A 15,944-nucleotide genomic window follows, 5' to 3' on the forward strand; every position below is an offset into this window, starting at 1 on the left:
GTATAAATCACATTAGTAAGAATGTGTGTCGTTTTTTAAATTTTTATTACGGTCTCTGTTGTGAGTACATTTCGCCGTTGCCTTGGCAATGCAACTGGTTGTAGCAACAAAGATAGTACACGATTGCAGAGTTCATTAATCTTCCCCAGAAAGACTTTAATAACGACGAGATGTGAGAGAATGCCTTTACTTGATGTGTACTCACATCCCTGAAAAGTAATTACAGCTATGGTAGTCACTATTGCAATAACAGTTTCTATGGAAAACCACGGTGAATCACTGCATACATGCATACAAGTTTGCAAAATCAGGAATTTTTAAATACGCTTACAAAAATGTGTCAGTTAAGGTATCACTTTGTATCTCACCTACAGGCTTCACAGGGTGTTTTGTTAAAAAAAAAAGTAAACAATAAAATTTGTTATCATTTCTAGCGGTGGTCACATATTAGCCCTCAGAAATGTATTTAGCAGACTTGAAGCATTGTGATAGATGACCCGTTTAACTCATGTTTTGGCAGCTCAAACTTGATCATCTGCGAGTCCACGTCTGTTGTGAACAGTATGAGAAAAGTGCATGCTTGCCTTACTTTTTATTGAATACCAGTACCTAGTTGATCTGATTTGGATAGCTGGTACATACTCATATACCAATAGTAAAGCTAGTGCTGCATCATACAAAGCACTGGTGACTGGTATTGTACTGCACTGCAGCACCCCCTTGTGCTTGTGTAACAGCTTAAATGTATTTTACTAAAGCCCACACTTGACAGGCTCAGCAGTACTAAAATCCTGCACCACCCCAGCACTAACAGTAAAAGACTAATGGTTCATTTATTTACTTACCAGTGCAACATCCGTGTTCATGCACTTACAACACGAATATTATGCACCAATTAAATGTATACACTACTAAAAAGTAACTGTCGTGATTTCCAAATGGGTACTGGACTCTTAAAAGATTATTGGGTTTTGTACTTAAGTTGGACACCAATGACCAGTTTAAAGGAACTAGAAAAGTACTTATACATTAATGTGCTATTGTCATTTTTCAACAAATAGCCTACGTAATCCTACTACTGCTCAAGGTATACAACAATGTTAAATCTAATTTTACTAACAGTAGTAATGTATGATTAACCAAATGCAAAAATAACATTTTAATTCTTTATTTACAAATCTTGACGCATGAAAGAGTGGACAGTTACAATTTTACTGTTCCAAGTATACACTTGCTAAGCTTACAAAATCTTCATGGTGACTACCCTATGTGCTGCATTTCAATCTTTGCACATCACCTAAACCCAAACTAAGATACAACTTTATTGCTACGTCATTTGATTTACTTATTCATTCAAGCTGCAATAGATAAGGTAATGTCTCAATTACCTTACACTGCCAAATACTGTAGTTAATGTGTGCTGGTTTGTGGGCTAAACGTGTTTTGAAAAGTTTTAAAGTGACGTAAGTATTCAAGAGGGTCAAAAACACAAACACAGTATTCCAGTTAGAAGCATGTTTTGTTGACACCCTCTTGTGGTTACAAGCATATCCTGGCATGTCTACTGTGACCTGTAAATAACCTTCACTTTAAAGACCTTCTTAAGAGCTGAGTGGGGCAGGAATATGATTTGCCAAAGCCAAACATTGTGCATTTGTGACTAAGGAGGTATCGAAAACAATTCAGTTGGTTGTTACTTGCTCCAAAACAAACATGAGACTTTACTGTACACTTATAAAATGACAGAGCACTTCAAGTATTTGTACAAGGTTGCTGTAGCCTCATCACTCATGTTTTCTTACACTTGTTTTAAGATATGTGTTTGCAAAATGAAGTTACATGGTTGTAATGCAGTTATGAATACTGCAGTCATGGACTTTGACACTTCCTTAGTTTACCATTTGTTCCCTTACCCCAGTCTTTCACACTGAAATATTTAGTTTATTTTTGTAAAAATCAGACAATACACGTGCAGACTAAAACCCAATGTAACAAATTAACTATGGCTCTAACAGGTAAAAAGCGGTCTTAAATAAAAGTGTCTGCATCCAGCTGTATTACCAAAAAAAAACTTCACTCATCTCTACAGTATACAATTTCTTACAACTTAACATGTGTTATACCGTCCAGGGTATCGTTTTAACTGTGCAAAACTTTACATTTCCTGAATTTAGAAAATATGCTTATAAAAAATCAAAGCTTTTTATTTTACAACATATTCCATCTTTACACAAAAAAATGAAGTCACAAGCCCTACATCAAACTAAGGTTTGGAGTTTGTAAGTCTCAATGTTCTCACAAAAACAGCCAACGTTCAACGCCTGTGCCTGCTGTGCCCTGAATGACTGGTGCCATGATGTTTGCTTTTGTGTGTACGATCATAAGACCTAGATCTCTCTCGCCGGTCTCTGTGGTGCCCCCTGTCATGCTTGTGTTTCTTAACAGCCTCAGAGCGGTCTCTGGACTTGCTGAGAGAATGCGAGCGGCTTCTGGATTTCTTTCTTCTGTGGCTGTGCCTGTTTGAAATCTTGATGTCATCATTGCGGTGTTTGGATTTGATATGAGGAGATCCGTGGTTCTGCAGACGACGAGGAGTAAGACTTCTGCTGTGGGATCTGCTGCGAGATTGTGAGCTGAATGTACCAGAACGGCTTCTTCTGTTATTGTAACTGAAAATGCACAGAGAAGAAAAAAAAATATTTAAAGCGCAAGATTCAAGAATGAGGTTACGTTTGTTATATTCCAAGTTGCTTTTAACACACAAGTTCTATAGTTTTTACTTACTGTCGTCTTGGTGTTCGAGATCGAGACCTTGATCTAGTCCTTGACGGTGTTCTGCTCACACTTCTGCTCCTTTTGCTTTCTTTCCTAAGGCTAGATAGCGAGAGGGAGAAACAAGCTTAGACTGTGTCACACACTGTCTCTTATTTCTGTCAATTCCTACACTGCATTCATCTAAATTGCAGTATAAATATGCCAAACTATAAGGTCATTGACATTAATACTTTTGGGGATACCTAAAAGCAGACTTCTGCAAGCTGTTGAATGGGACTATCGTAAAGAATCCTTGAACTAACTTCCCATTAAAAACAAACATTTATACAGTACTGACCCATTATGAGGGCTCCTGGAGCTCTGCTGTCTATCGTCTGGCTCCTTTTTGGCAGCCTTTAAGTTCTGTGAATTTGGCGACTTCTCATCCATTTTACTTTCTCTTGGTGAACCTGAAAACACAAGAAAAGCAATTCAATATATGCATGGCTTTTCCAAGTGAACAAGCTTAAATCAAGATGGACACACCACTGTTATGCATAAAGATTAAAAGATTCTATACAAATCTTACATGGTTTAGAGCCAGGTGAAAACCCCCCTAATGTTGAAAGAGCTGGAGTTCCATCAGGGTTTAGTCCTTTGGCCTTCAGTTTTGCTTCCTGGAGTGAAACTTTTCTCTTCTCAACTTCTTTTTCAAGTAAATCATAGTTAGGCTGTTAAAAAATAAAAAAATAAATGACATTCATTTAAAACATAAAAATCAGCAAATAGCGCATCCTATTGTTTGTGAAAGATTGGCTGGTTTAATCACAATGCCTCGCTAAATCTTACCTTTTTTCTTGTGTAAAGTTTTAAAGTGGTTATCGAAATCTCCTTAATCTCATCTTCGGTGGCTCCAAACAACATAAACCAGTGTGGTTTGGTGGGAAGTGGGATCTAAAAAAACAAAACTTAACTTTCATTAAAGGAAATAGAATGAATAAACGCAGCAAGGGCCGTTCTAGTCCAGGTATCAACCATACCATTAAAGTAAATTACTTGTTTAACCATTTCTGGTTCTATGTCAGACCATGTCCGACATCAAAGACGTAAAGCACAGGACTCTAGCCGTTTTTTCTCCAAAAAAATCGGATGAAACCTTTCAATAGCCGAGACGAAAAAAAAAAAAGGCGTCTCTGATAGCCCCATGCATCACAAAGACAACATGGACACAAACAAATGACAGCTGCTTACGCATCCAGCGTGTAAAGAATCAGACATTTGCAGAGCTGAGATGTTACAGTAATAAAATAATGACTTGGATTGCATTATTGAGGAGTTTGGTGATAAAACAAGTGATCAGGACAAGATTTATCAGTATGCACGTCTATAAAGTAGTATGTGAAAAATACAGTGAACAAGGGGTGGGGCTTGGCTGGAGATGCAGTACTGATGTCCTTTTTTGCCATACACTGCCTTTTAAACCTGTTTTACTCAGGGGGTTTAAAACAGTGCGTGTGAAAATAAATTGGACCCGACGCGCCTGACAAACGCTGAATAAATGCACCGCTAAGGGTTAATGATAACCAAACACGATCTTCAGTAGAATGAGCACTCCAGTACATTAGATTGTCTCACTCACCTGAAGGGCTCTTGCTGCAAGATAGATGCAGGCACAGGCAATCGTTTCAACTTGAAATCTCACAAACACATTTGTTCGCAATGTGTCATTCATGTAGTTCCTGAAAAACAAAAACATCCAAGAAAATCCTGATCCAGTCACTACACTGATTAAACTGAAGCTAAAGGAAAGCATGCATTAAGAAACATGTGTCAGCATTTGGAGACTCAATTTAACTTGTCCTTTTTTTCTCTCCACACCACAGAACATCCGCTTTTATTTGGCTCCAAAATATGCCTCAATTCACTGCATATTCAAGAAAGGAAAAAGATAAACCAACACAAATCCCCTATCAGGAATGTTAAGTCTGACTAGATCCATAATGGAATGTGCTTCAAGAAAATCCAAGATGTCCAGATGTTCCCAATTAAATGCATATTTAAAATGCACATCCTTGATAGTGATCTTCAATACAAAGTCTTTCCACGGGTAACTACTTCTGTGTTATGGGTACGAATGATGAAAATTTGCCTACAGGAATGAGCCTACATACTTAACACGACAAATAAAGGGATTTAAAAATCCCAAACTAATTTCCAGTATATGCTCACTAAAAATGAAGGATTCTGCATTAAGTTTAATATTAGTTTAAACAAATACTGACCACTTCTTTTTTTTGTATTAGGTTTTCTGTTTTTAGTGCATTTTGAAAGGTCTTGTGCAGACTTAAATGCTTGTGAAACATTATTCAATTCAGAAATTTAAAGATACATCCTTGACAAAGCCATAGATGTTTTTTGGCTAACAAACAGAAATTTCACTAATTTAAAAATGATTCCAAATGAGTAAATGAGGAAAAAAGAACTTGAAGTTTAAAAAAAAAAAAAAAAAAATCCTGTCTTAAATTACCAGTCCTTAAAATAAGTTCTTATCAACTGAATCATTAAAAGTGGTTACTGACTAAGTGGTCATTTAGAACTGGTTGTACATCAACATAAATACTTATTTGCATTTTCGAAGATGACATGTCTGGCAACATGTCTGAACTTGATCTGTAGATGGCAAAAGAACTGTACAGCTCAAACTACCTTTAAATTTTGTTTTTCAAAATTCTAACCAAAACCCAACCCAGCCCAAGATGAAGTCTTAGTAAGATTAAGGGTTCCATTTACAGGATACGCTTACAATCTTCTCTGCTTGAAGACCCAGCTTATGAGGACTGGAGCCTGGAAAACAGATTCCTCAAGACTGTAAGTCACATTTTCCAAATACGTATGTAAGAAAAAAAAGTAAATATCTACTTTTAAACCTGTACCTGTAAAAAAATTATATATATATATATATATATAGGACTTGGTTAATAGCATAAATTGGTTTTGCAATGTATAGTTTTAGTTATTTGTATCTAAATACAAAAACAGTGCATTTAAATTTCTACATTGCTACTTAAATGAACAATTACATCTGGAAGCAAAAATACAAATCCTTTGACACCCAAGAAAACAAGATGATGTTGCCAGATGAATAAGGACCACTTCAGTGAATCTCGGATGAGAACTTGCACTGGATTGGCTGGAGAGAAGGGCAGCCAATTGGGACATTCCTGAGGTCATGTGGTTGAAGGAGCAGAGTTCAGAGTTCTTTCTATGAGACTTACCATCATGGACTACCCTTTAATTAAAGAGTAGAAAAAAGGACAAAGTTAAACTGAGTTCTCCCTTAAAAAGTATGTATGTGTATACACACACACATAAATCAAGGCATGAAAATATAGAATGGCAAGTTACTGTCAGAAAGAAAGTCCTTGAGAGATTCACAACTGCAACATTATTGAAGTTAATGCAAACAGATCTTAAAGAACAGCTTGCAACTAACACTTACGAAAATGTCTGGTTAAAACCTACATACAAATGGAAAAGGTAACTTACCAGGCTGTTTGGACGAGGGTTTGATTTTTCTCGCACTCAAGAACTTGAAGGTACATTACAATGATCTGAAATTTAAAAACATTAAAACCAAAAAATGACACAATTTACATACAAGGATATTGAGAGGGCCCTTTGACAGTTACTTCAATTATTGACTACTTAAAACCTAAATTAGAGCCAATTATAGAACAACCTATTTATTTAACCCTGTTTATGGTTTATGTAAATAAAAATACGTCTGCCTAAAAGGGCTGCTTTAAATTGCTGCCAAAATACAGTATTTTTACTCACCTTGTGGGGATGCTTGACATGAACGCAGAACCCCAGTTCCTTCAGCACTCTCCTCTCTGCTTTGATTACTTGGTTTTTGGTGTTAATGTAGTTCTGATCAAGTATCAATGGGGTTGGTGTCCTATTTTACAAAAAAAATCACAACTGTTTTGCAAGCAAAAAAAGTTCAGCTTGCTCTAGTTCTAGTTTCCCTTTCAACCAACTACAGGCAACAGAACCTACTTTTAAACTCCTGTAACTGCATCAGAAGCCTTTGTTTGTGCTGCCCATGTCCATTTTTTATATTTTCATAACTTGGTATCTCCACACATGCAACTATTAAAGTATACAAATAAAAAAACACTTTCACAACATAGCTTTAACAGCAACTAACTGCAGCCTAGATTTACTTAGCAAACAAAAATAGGTAGTGCAATACCTTTCTGGACAAAGTCCAGCAAAACAAAGCATATTCTTAATTTTCCACCTCAATTTCAAGAACTAAACCAGCGACAAATACTTTCCCTACACAAGCAACAAAGTTACTAGGAAAGTTATAGGGATAATTTAAAATGAAACAAGTTTTGAGTACAATACCCTGTATTCAATGTAAATAAATAAATAAAGATGGAAGTACAAGAACTTCAAATTGTTGTTAAACAAAACAAGCAATGTATGGGTTTTGTCTCCAAAACTATCAAAAGCACATGTGCCACAATTCCCTAGGGACAAGTAGTTACAACTCATGAATTTAAACTTTATTGCATGGGAATGACAATACATTTCTACAACTATTTTCAGATTTATTTGAAGTTGACCACCCCAGCAGACCAATTTTAGTCTGATTCCTGAAGCAAAAATTATAACGTTACAAAATACGGTCTAATTGACTGTAGAACTGAACAATCTGTCTACTCGCGAGATGTTTATAAACCATAAATAAAACGTCCAAGCCCTGCCCCTCCACCCCAAAGAAACAGATTCTAAAAGTTAAATACGCCGCGACAAATGTTGGACATTTAACAAAATTAATAACTGCCCCTCACCAGCTCCAATTATAAAAACTCTCAAGAAAATTAAACTACAGGTGTTGTCACGTTTATGAATTAAACAAGTCAAGTCCTCATCGTATCTTGGTTTTACAGTACGTAATTTGTGTATTTTTATTTTGTAGCATTTCTGTTTGTTTTACCTGTCTTTCTAACAATAACTGAATTATCAGGCTTAAAATCAAACTAAGGAATGAATATTTTAATTTAATGCTAAAATGTAGGTATAATACTGATACATGCAACTGTTTTGTGGCAAATCTTTTTCCCGACTTATTCGTTCTAACTCCCATATAGGGCAGACATCATTTTGTCATTTAACCTTGCCATTTGTAGTGCATAATACTGCCTTCAAAATATGAAACAAACTAAATTATGTATGAAACCTGAATCTCTAGATGTTCTCCTTCAGATAGAAAGTCAAACTGAAATCACCCTGAAACCCACCTTACTGTGGACCAGCATAAACTGTTTATGTTTCTAATACTGTAAAAGCTATGGCATAATGTGTGAAGGTACCACTTGGACAGCAAAGACAAAAGCTTCAAATGAGATACAGGAGTTTTTCGCAGACGCCTTCACCAGCGGCCAACCTGAAAGTCCCCGATTCCAGTGACCCGTTCTCAGACCACTGGCTTCTCCTTGGGGAATAGCGACACTTCACTCTCACTTCTGCCATGCCGACAGCTTCATCTCTACGTACCATTCCACATCACCCAGGCTTTGGTAAATGTAGCTGGTCGCTGTTAGTTGGTTGCAAGGGAAAAGAGAACTAAAGTTAATACCAAAGTCTTAGTTTACCATGAACAAATCAATTTAATGGTAAAGAAACACATGCCATTGTTTTCTAAACACTGGTTCTCCCAACTTAAACTTGCACAATTTAGAAAGGATGTTTCATCAAGCATCTTTAAAAAATACAGACCCATTTTGAAACAAAAACGACAGTGTAGAAGTGAAAAGTAACATATTTAAAATGTTAAGTTCTCAGCTAATTAATAAATGTATGAAGGCAGCCGCCCCTGCCAAAAACACATATGAATTAAAGCACTGGGTTATAATCGTCATACTGAAAATAAACTGAGTATATAAAGCGACAATGAACTTTAGCAAAATGCAACTCAAAAAACAAGTCAAGTAAGCAAATGTTTGCTCTCATGGAGTGCGATGACATCAGATCAAAGATGTTTTAAGTTACTAAAGATTCAGAATGTCTTAAAAGTTAGTCTGTTTTCTGACATTACCAAGAGAAGCTATGGGTGCATTTTTTTTTTTTTTTAAAAAGATAACTGCATCTGTATTAAAATGACCACTTTCAGATGCCAAACGATGGTATTTAAATTATATAAACTAAAAACTGTATTGGGAGGAAAAGCACAAAACTTTAGTCATTAATAAGAATTTTAATAGTTGTTTCATATAAACCTGTAGTGGAAAAAGTATCGCACTGCACAAAAATTGTTTTATTGTACACTTCAGAAAGAAACTCACCTTTTTCCTCTAAGCAGTCTTAAATGATGAAACACGTTTATCACATCCCTTACTCGGCGTGGTGCTTCTTCAATCTTCGAGGCAAGATTAACACAAGCCATGGCAACAATCTGAAAAAAAATTGTTTCAATTAGGCAACACGGGTTCACGAAGAGTATTTATTTTTATGGCACACACATTGAAAACCAATCGCAATTTGTACACAGATTATTCTGACGAGAATATCTGCCAACTGTCCAAACATAGACCTTATGCATGACACCCCAGACCTGCAATTCCGGGCAAATATATAATGATATGACGCGTGTAAACCGAATCCTACTGGCCGATTACACACCGAATTTACAATCCCAAGGGCTCTGAATCATTAAAAGGGAATTTCAGTTGAAACTAACCATTCTCTCTGTACTAAAATGCTTACTAGTTTCTCGCTGTGTCGTTTACCCAGCACTTGTGCAGTATATGGAAACTGTAGTAATCCGCCTATAACTTTGGTACTATTAATTACAACACTAGCAATAGTCAGCGTGATCTGCACAACATGGCGCCGTCTCGATACAGCGTTGGTCATAAAATGTAAAAGCGGCATACGGGAATGTTATAACACAACTTACCTCAAAGCTGTGTTTGACAAAGGACTTCGAGTAGAAAAACCGATGAAAAAGAACCTGTCCTGTAGCCATGGCCACCTATAAAAACAGAAAAAGAAGAAACAACAAATAAAACACCCTGGAATTCATTTTACACAACATGGCGTCCGCCATTTTGTTTTTGTCATTTTATAAACAGTAAAATAAATGACACCGACAAAGAAGCTTTATCGGTATCTTAGCTATTGAAAAATTTAACGAAGAATTATCAATATAACAGTTACATAATGCGTTTATAGTATTTTACAAGAAGTTTTTTTTTTTTTTTTTTTTTGGGCAATTGTGACCGATATTGTTCGACAAAAAAAACAAAAAAAAAACGGTAGAATACCTGAATTCCTTATTCTATTTTACACGTTTTCTACACGTTTTCTACACACCTGCGGTAAACGGAGAAGAATGCCAGCGGACTGGATTAGTTCACAGCCAAGGATGCGCAGGTCGGTCTCGTTGTGGAGGTCGAGGCCATCTGACATAGACGGGGTTGTAGAGAGTCGCTCCTCCGGGATAAGCGAGTTGTCGATGGCGAGGAAGACCTCAGAATAAACTCTGTCTCCAATAAGAATGCCTTCATTACCGGCAGACGAGTTGGTAACGCCAGGGTGAGCATCAGACGCCATCGTCACTTGCAAACAGCCAAACTAATTGCACTAAAGTGAATACACGGGGAGGAAAGGAGAAACGCTACCCGTGACGTGAAGGTTGAACAACACAGTGAGCAGACTCGGCACAATATAGTCGTCCGCCAAAAAAAAAAGAAAATAGGAAACAAATAGTACGTTAGACTTGTGACAGAAATTGCGTTCTGTGTTTTTAATTATGCTGGTTACTTTTATTAATGACGGTTTCTTAGCTGGTGCAGATTATATTACATTTTTTTTTTTTATTAAAAGCAAAATACTGCCAATATTAGCGCTACTGGTACAGAACAGTTTGTAACAATTCCAGGGAAGGCTTATTTATGACATCCAACCGTACAGCTAAGTTACGAGCTACTAATTGAAGTGCATATGGTTTGATCGATCCAAAAAAACGCGGAAATATCACTTTCTACAATGTACTACTACGACAGTAATCAATCAGCCGATGCAACATCTTTGTTCTCACAATTTTGCAACAAGGGGAATTCTCGTCACGTGTTTTCCAGGAACGCTGATTTCCATCTGTTCAGTTCTGAACATATCATTCCGCGCGACCGACCGGGACTTTATTCAGTTACATCACCAAACTGGTGATGATCATTTTCCGTTTGCAGTTCCTGGTAACGTAGGTGTAACGTTGAGATGTCATGCAGTCAACGGTGCGGCCATGGGAAATGTGACGCATGCTGTTAATTGTGTTGCACTTTATTAGAATATATGTGATACAGAAGTCATGAGTAAGATCTTTTATATAAGTGGATACATATTGTGCAGTTTTCACAAGGAAATGCACACATACAAATACAATTAGTCTTTATTGTTAGTTTTGACCCCTTTTCAAAATACAATTCAGTTCGATTCAGTACATATTGACAATTTATATCATGCATTCTAAAGAGTTAATAATAATAATAATAATAATAATAATAATAATAATAATAATAATAATAATAATAATAATAAAGTTTACAGTCTAAACGACACAACCTTCTTTTGCCTTACCATTTTTTAAAATATTCTCATAATAGATACCAAGCCACCTAATATTAATCTTCTAAAAAAAAACACAATATTTTTAATAAATACGAATAATTAATGAAGTACAAAACTGTCCCAGTGATATGGCGAGTGCTATTCAATATGCAGTGTATGCCCTAAGGGTGCGTTTGCTGTCTTGTAGCTGCCTGAATGAGGCGTAGTGCATTTGTGTGTTGTTTTTGTACAGCAATATCAGCAGCTGTTTCCTTCCACTTGCTCTGAAGCGATGCATCAGCCCCACTCTTCAGTAACACTATCAGGACTTGAACGTGGTCTTTCTCTGAGGCAAGGTGCAAGGAAGTTTTCCCTAGTCTCTCTTTAGCATTCTTATCCGCTCCGTAACAAAGGAGGATTTTCGCAGTTTCAGCAAAGCCATTTAAGGCGGAATAGTGCAGAGGAGTCATCTCCAGCAGATCCGTGGAGCCCACTGAGCCCCCATACTGCATCAGCAGGTGCACCGCAATGCATGAACCACATCCTGCAGCTAGGTGCAGTGGGGTGACAAGATCTTTGTCTGCGGCATCAACTGTGGCACCTCTTTCAAGCAGCAGCTGCATGATCTATTTACAAATAAAAGGCACAAGAGGGTTAAGGACCTTGCATAATTCACCAGCTGCTACATTTGCATCAGTCAATGTGAAGAACTGATCTTTTTAATACAAATGATCACAGTGGTTGCAAGCCTGTTTTTTTGGCAGTTGTAGAATTCTGCTTGAAAATGGATATATGACAAGAAATAGCATGGCTTTCAGCTGAGATTTGGAGATGTTCCAAATATACAACTTGATAGTGTTTTGTATTGTGGACTTTCCTGCTTCTGATAACTTTGCCAGTTCCCGCTCACATGAACAAGGCTGTTTCTACAAGTGTGTGTGGCTGTGTTATACATGGCTGATTATTTTTGGAAGTCAGTATGAAATAAATATTTCAGGTAGTAAATTGGAAATGTTATTTGCTGTAAATACGTTAGAATTAATTTAAAATTGTTTTTAAAGTTATCCAAAACGTTATAGGCCTATACCCAGTAGAAGCCATAGTAGTAAGGAAACCAAAATAAAGTTATTAAATTGAGACCAAGTATGTAAACTAGAAGTCTTTTGTTATTGTCATACAACTAATCTCATATCCACCATTCTTACCCTCTTTCTTTCCTTCTTTTTATTTCCAGTGACAGCACTCAGATGTAAAGCACTGCGACCGTTCTCACACTTGGCATTGAGATCAGCGCCTTTCCGAAGCAGATGCTCAACAGTCTTGTGACTTTCAGCCAACACTGCTAGCTGCAGAGGGGTCATTCCATTTTTGTTCTTCTCATTTACTTCTCCACCATTGCTCAGCAACAGATCTATTATGTCTAGGTTGCCATTGAAGACGGCCCAGTGCAGTGGGCTCCACCTGTTAATGTCCTTACAGTCAACCTGCGCTTTGTGCTCTAATAAAGTCTGAGCAACATTACCATGCCCATTGGCTGCAGCTAAATGTAAGGGTGTCTGCCCAGAGCATGTCCTTATGGCTTGGGAAGCTCCCTGTTGAAGAAGGTACTCAGCTGTTTGAGCCTGCCCGTTCCAGGTAGCTCTGTGCAGTGGGGTGCAATTAAAGAAGTCCCTGCTATTGATGTCTGTGCCTCTGTGAAGAAGAAACTTGACCAGTGGCTGATGTCCACAGAATGAAGCATGGTGAAGAGGTGTCCAACCCTGGCTGTCCCTGAATTTAAATCAGACAAAAGCCATGACAACACATAGCACATAGCAAATCTTTATTTACACAACATTTCTCATTTCTCTGCCAGTGTCGAAATGTTAGCACTTTATAGACTAAAATAACTGTCTCACATACATGGATTAATTAAAGTTACACTGCGAAAGTGTGCTCTCACCTTTTATGCTTTCCCTAGAGAGTCCATTTAGTGACGTCATTGGTGGTAATCAACCTATTTCAATATAAACTTTATTCATTAAATTAGAGCTTATATTGTATACATTGTCAGCTTTCAAGGAAGACTATTTAGAGTGGATGCACAGGGTAAAAGGATTGCTAATAAGTAATCAGGGGGGGCTAATGTTTGGACTAATGATCTACTTACTGGCAATCCACAGGAATTCCGAAGTTCAGCAAAGCTTTAACTTGTTCCAGAGAGCCACTCCATGCAGCTCTGTGTAGCCTCCCCTCATTAGCAGGGGTGTGGAGGAGCTGAGGCTGCAAGTGAGGACATCTGTGCAGCTGCCACTGTTTCAGACTGACGGGCCTCCTCACCGCATACAGAGAAACAGAATCGTGCAACTCCATCCACTGCCATGCAATTGGTGGTGAGATTGCCATAGTAAAAAATCTGCATAAAATCAATCAATCAAAAAATCAACCATTATGTCATTGATAAATAAATATTAGGGCATTAGTAACAAGTGTAGAACAGGTATAATGTATAATTTTCATTTTAGAACATTTTCTTTTTAGTTGAATAAAAAAGGCCCTCTTCCCCCAAGCAAGTCATGTTGTAACTATTGTAGCCAGGGTCTCTGCTATTGAAACTTAGGAGGTTAATCTTTTTCATTTGTACTATATCATATAGTTACTGTAGCAATGTTGCTTTAGGTATCCATGCATGACATACAATGTAAAATTCAATCCAGAAGTTCTGTTTTTTTTGTTCTTAATGAGGGTAGAGTGTTCAGGCCCGTGGTCGCCCGCAGCACTGATAACTGGCTTTCAGAACACATTGAGCAAAGCTCTGCCATAAAACTACTCTGCATCCTAGTTGAATTGCTTCTAGCAGAACACAGATGTAAAGTCAAAAACAGTTTAAAAAATACTCATGTTGCTCATACAAGTTCTAAAAGCATTGGATTTGCATTTGGTACATGAGTAATGTTATAGTTAACATCAGTAAATTTCTCTTTTAAATATATATTTGTGAGATGAATCACGGCTATGGGACAAATACAGCCAGGAAGCAAAAAGAACACAAATTCATTTTCAAATCAGGCACTTTGGAACCTCTTGGAATTGATATTCTGTTATGACATCATCATGTCAACATTGTCCGGAACGTTTCTTTTCAAAGACAGCTTGTTTACAACAACAGCTTGTTTAGAGCACTGCTTTTTCCATCTAGCTGAAGAAGGACCTGTAGTCTGACATGTCCTCATATAACTGGTCACATTTTTGTATACCTACATTACCCTTTCTTTATATATATATATATATATATATATATATATATATATATATATATATATATATATATATATATATATATATACATTCAATTTCTTACATGTGCAAACAGATTTATGGCGCACACAAAGTATAAATATTTAATATTTGCTTTTTTGCTTTTTTCTAAAAAGATATAGCAATCTATATGTGGTATATCATAGCTATTGACAAGAAGCATCGATCTGTAAAAGCATATTATCAGTCCTTCAGCTTCATCATATGTTATTCCTAGTAGAAATGGACTAGACCTTCGCTGCCTTTCACCCTGCCTAGGTTATATGTTTAAACTTTTTTCCAATGCACCACAGATATATCATTGCATATTTGTGAACAACCTTTACCTATACAAACACTGCACGGAGATGGCAAAATAACCTCAGTATTTTAGCATGCTTTTTTAAAAATGCACATCACATATGCATATGTATTAATTTAATTAATACAGTTAATACTATATCAAAAGATGCATCTGCATCAGAAGCACGGAATCCATCCATATTATTAGTTATATTATATAAAGCTAAATGCATTTACAATTTTAGAAAGTTACCTTATATGTGTCAGTGGTTGAACAGTCAAGATTATTATTCCATTGCAGTTGCCATCTGTAAAAAAAAGAGACTTTCGATGTAGGAATGTTACACACTAGGCATAAAAAAAGCGAATGAGATTCTTTTGAAAGCAGCTTGTTAATGTTTTTTTTGTGGTTGCCTGGGAGAGTCTTTCTGGTCAGGTTACAGAATTGTATTAGAAAAATGCCAGGGGAGGTAGATGAGTTTGTCTGGGTTAAACATGCGCATGCCTTAAATCTCTAGCTTGGCTATAGAAAATCTCCCTTAGGGCAGTTTCAGATGCAATATTAGGTATGCTAAAAAAAAAAAAAAAAAAAAAAATGTATATATATATATATATATATATATATATATATATATATATATATATATATATATATATATATTCTCTTCTTAGCAACAGCCTATAGAGTGGGAGTTGTGTAAGTGAATGTTCAAGTCCTTCTGCTAGTTGCCAGTGTTCCATTATTATTTAGATGCATTGCAATTCTATCCTAGCAACCGCCCCACAGGCAGCAGTTGACATGGCAACTGCAGTGCTATCTTTGCATCTAACTGATGGTGACGTTTTAGAAGATTTCTGGTTTCTGTTAACTTTAGTTGATAGTTCAAGTGAAGACAGATTTAAACAAACAAACAAACAAACAAACAAACACCTGTTGTAGGAAACTATCTGGCTTTAGACACAATTAAGCAGAAGGTTGGTTCATGACAGGA

The 15,944-nt window shown here is 36.7% G+C and overlaps 2 protein-coding genes across 4 annotated transcripts; both read right to left on the reverse strand.

Annotated features, from left to right (window-relative positions):
* Nucleotides 1–1,152: 1,152 nt before the first annotated feature.
* On the reverse strand, nucleotides 1,153–10,781 carry LOC121326407 (cyclin-L1-like). Of its 3 annotated transcripts, XM_041269656.1 has the most exons (11): nucleotides 10,141–10,490; nucleotides 9,725–9,799; nucleotides 9,111–9,220; nucleotides 6,592–6,712; nucleotides 6,301–6,365; nucleotides 4,394–4,493; nucleotides 3,604–3,708; nucleotides 3,344–3,485; nucleotides 3,113–3,224; nucleotides 2,785–2,874; nucleotides 1,153–2,669 (listed from the first exon to the last, which is right to left on the reverse strand). In XM_041269656.1, exons 1-11 carry the CDS (start codon nucleotides 10,378–10,380, stop codon nucleotides 2,315–2,317), a joined length of 1,515 nt encoding a protein of 504 aa, XP_041125590.1. In that variant the 5' UTR covers nucleotides 10,381–10,490; the 3' UTR covers nucleotides 1,153–2,314. The 3 variants fall into 3 exon arrangements, with proteins under 3 accessions (XP_041125590.1, XP_041125591.1, XP_041125592.1); XM_041269657.1 differs by lacking the exons at nucleotides 1,153–2,669; nucleotides 2,785–2,874; nucleotides 3,113–3,224; nucleotides 3,344–3,485; nucleotides 3,604–3,708 and adding an exon at nucleotides 5,835–6,043 and having other exon boundaries at nucleotides 4,404–4,493; nucleotides 10,141–10,781; XM_041269658.1 differs by lacking the exons at nucleotides 1,153–2,669; nucleotides 2,785–2,874; nucleotides 3,113–3,224; nucleotides 3,344–3,485; nucleotides 3,604–3,708 and adding an exon at nucleotides 6,030–6,043 and having other exon boundaries at nucleotides 4,404–4,493; nucleotides 10,141–10,772.
* Nucleotides 10,782–11,400: 619 nt separating this feature from the next.
* On the reverse strand, nucleotides 11,401–15,507 carry LOC121326408 (ankyrin repeat domain-containing protein 65-like). Its single transcript, XM_041269659.1, has 4 exons — nucleotides 15,206–15,507; nucleotides 13,523–13,768; nucleotides 12,579–13,143; nucleotides 11,401–11,999 (listed from the first exon to the last, which is right to left on the reverse strand). The coding sequence occupies exons 2-4, from the start codon at nucleotides 13,756–13,758 to the stop codon at nucleotides 11,556–11,558; spliced, it is 1,245 nt and encodes a 414-aa protein (XP_041125593.1). The 5' UTR covers nucleotides 13,759–13,768; nucleotides 15,206–15,507; the 3' UTR covers nucleotides 11,401–11,555.
* Between the last annotated feature and the right edge of the window lie 437 nt (nucleotides 15,508–15,944).

This window comes from Polyodon spathula, chromosome 14, assembly GCF_017654505.1.
Source record: "Polyodon spathula isolate WHYD16114869_AA chromosome 14, ASM1765450v1, whole genome shotgun sequence".
NCBI classification, from domain to species: domain Eukaryota; kingdom Metazoa; phylum Chordata; class Actinopteri; order Acipenseriformes; family Polyodontidae; genus Polyodon; species Polyodon spathula.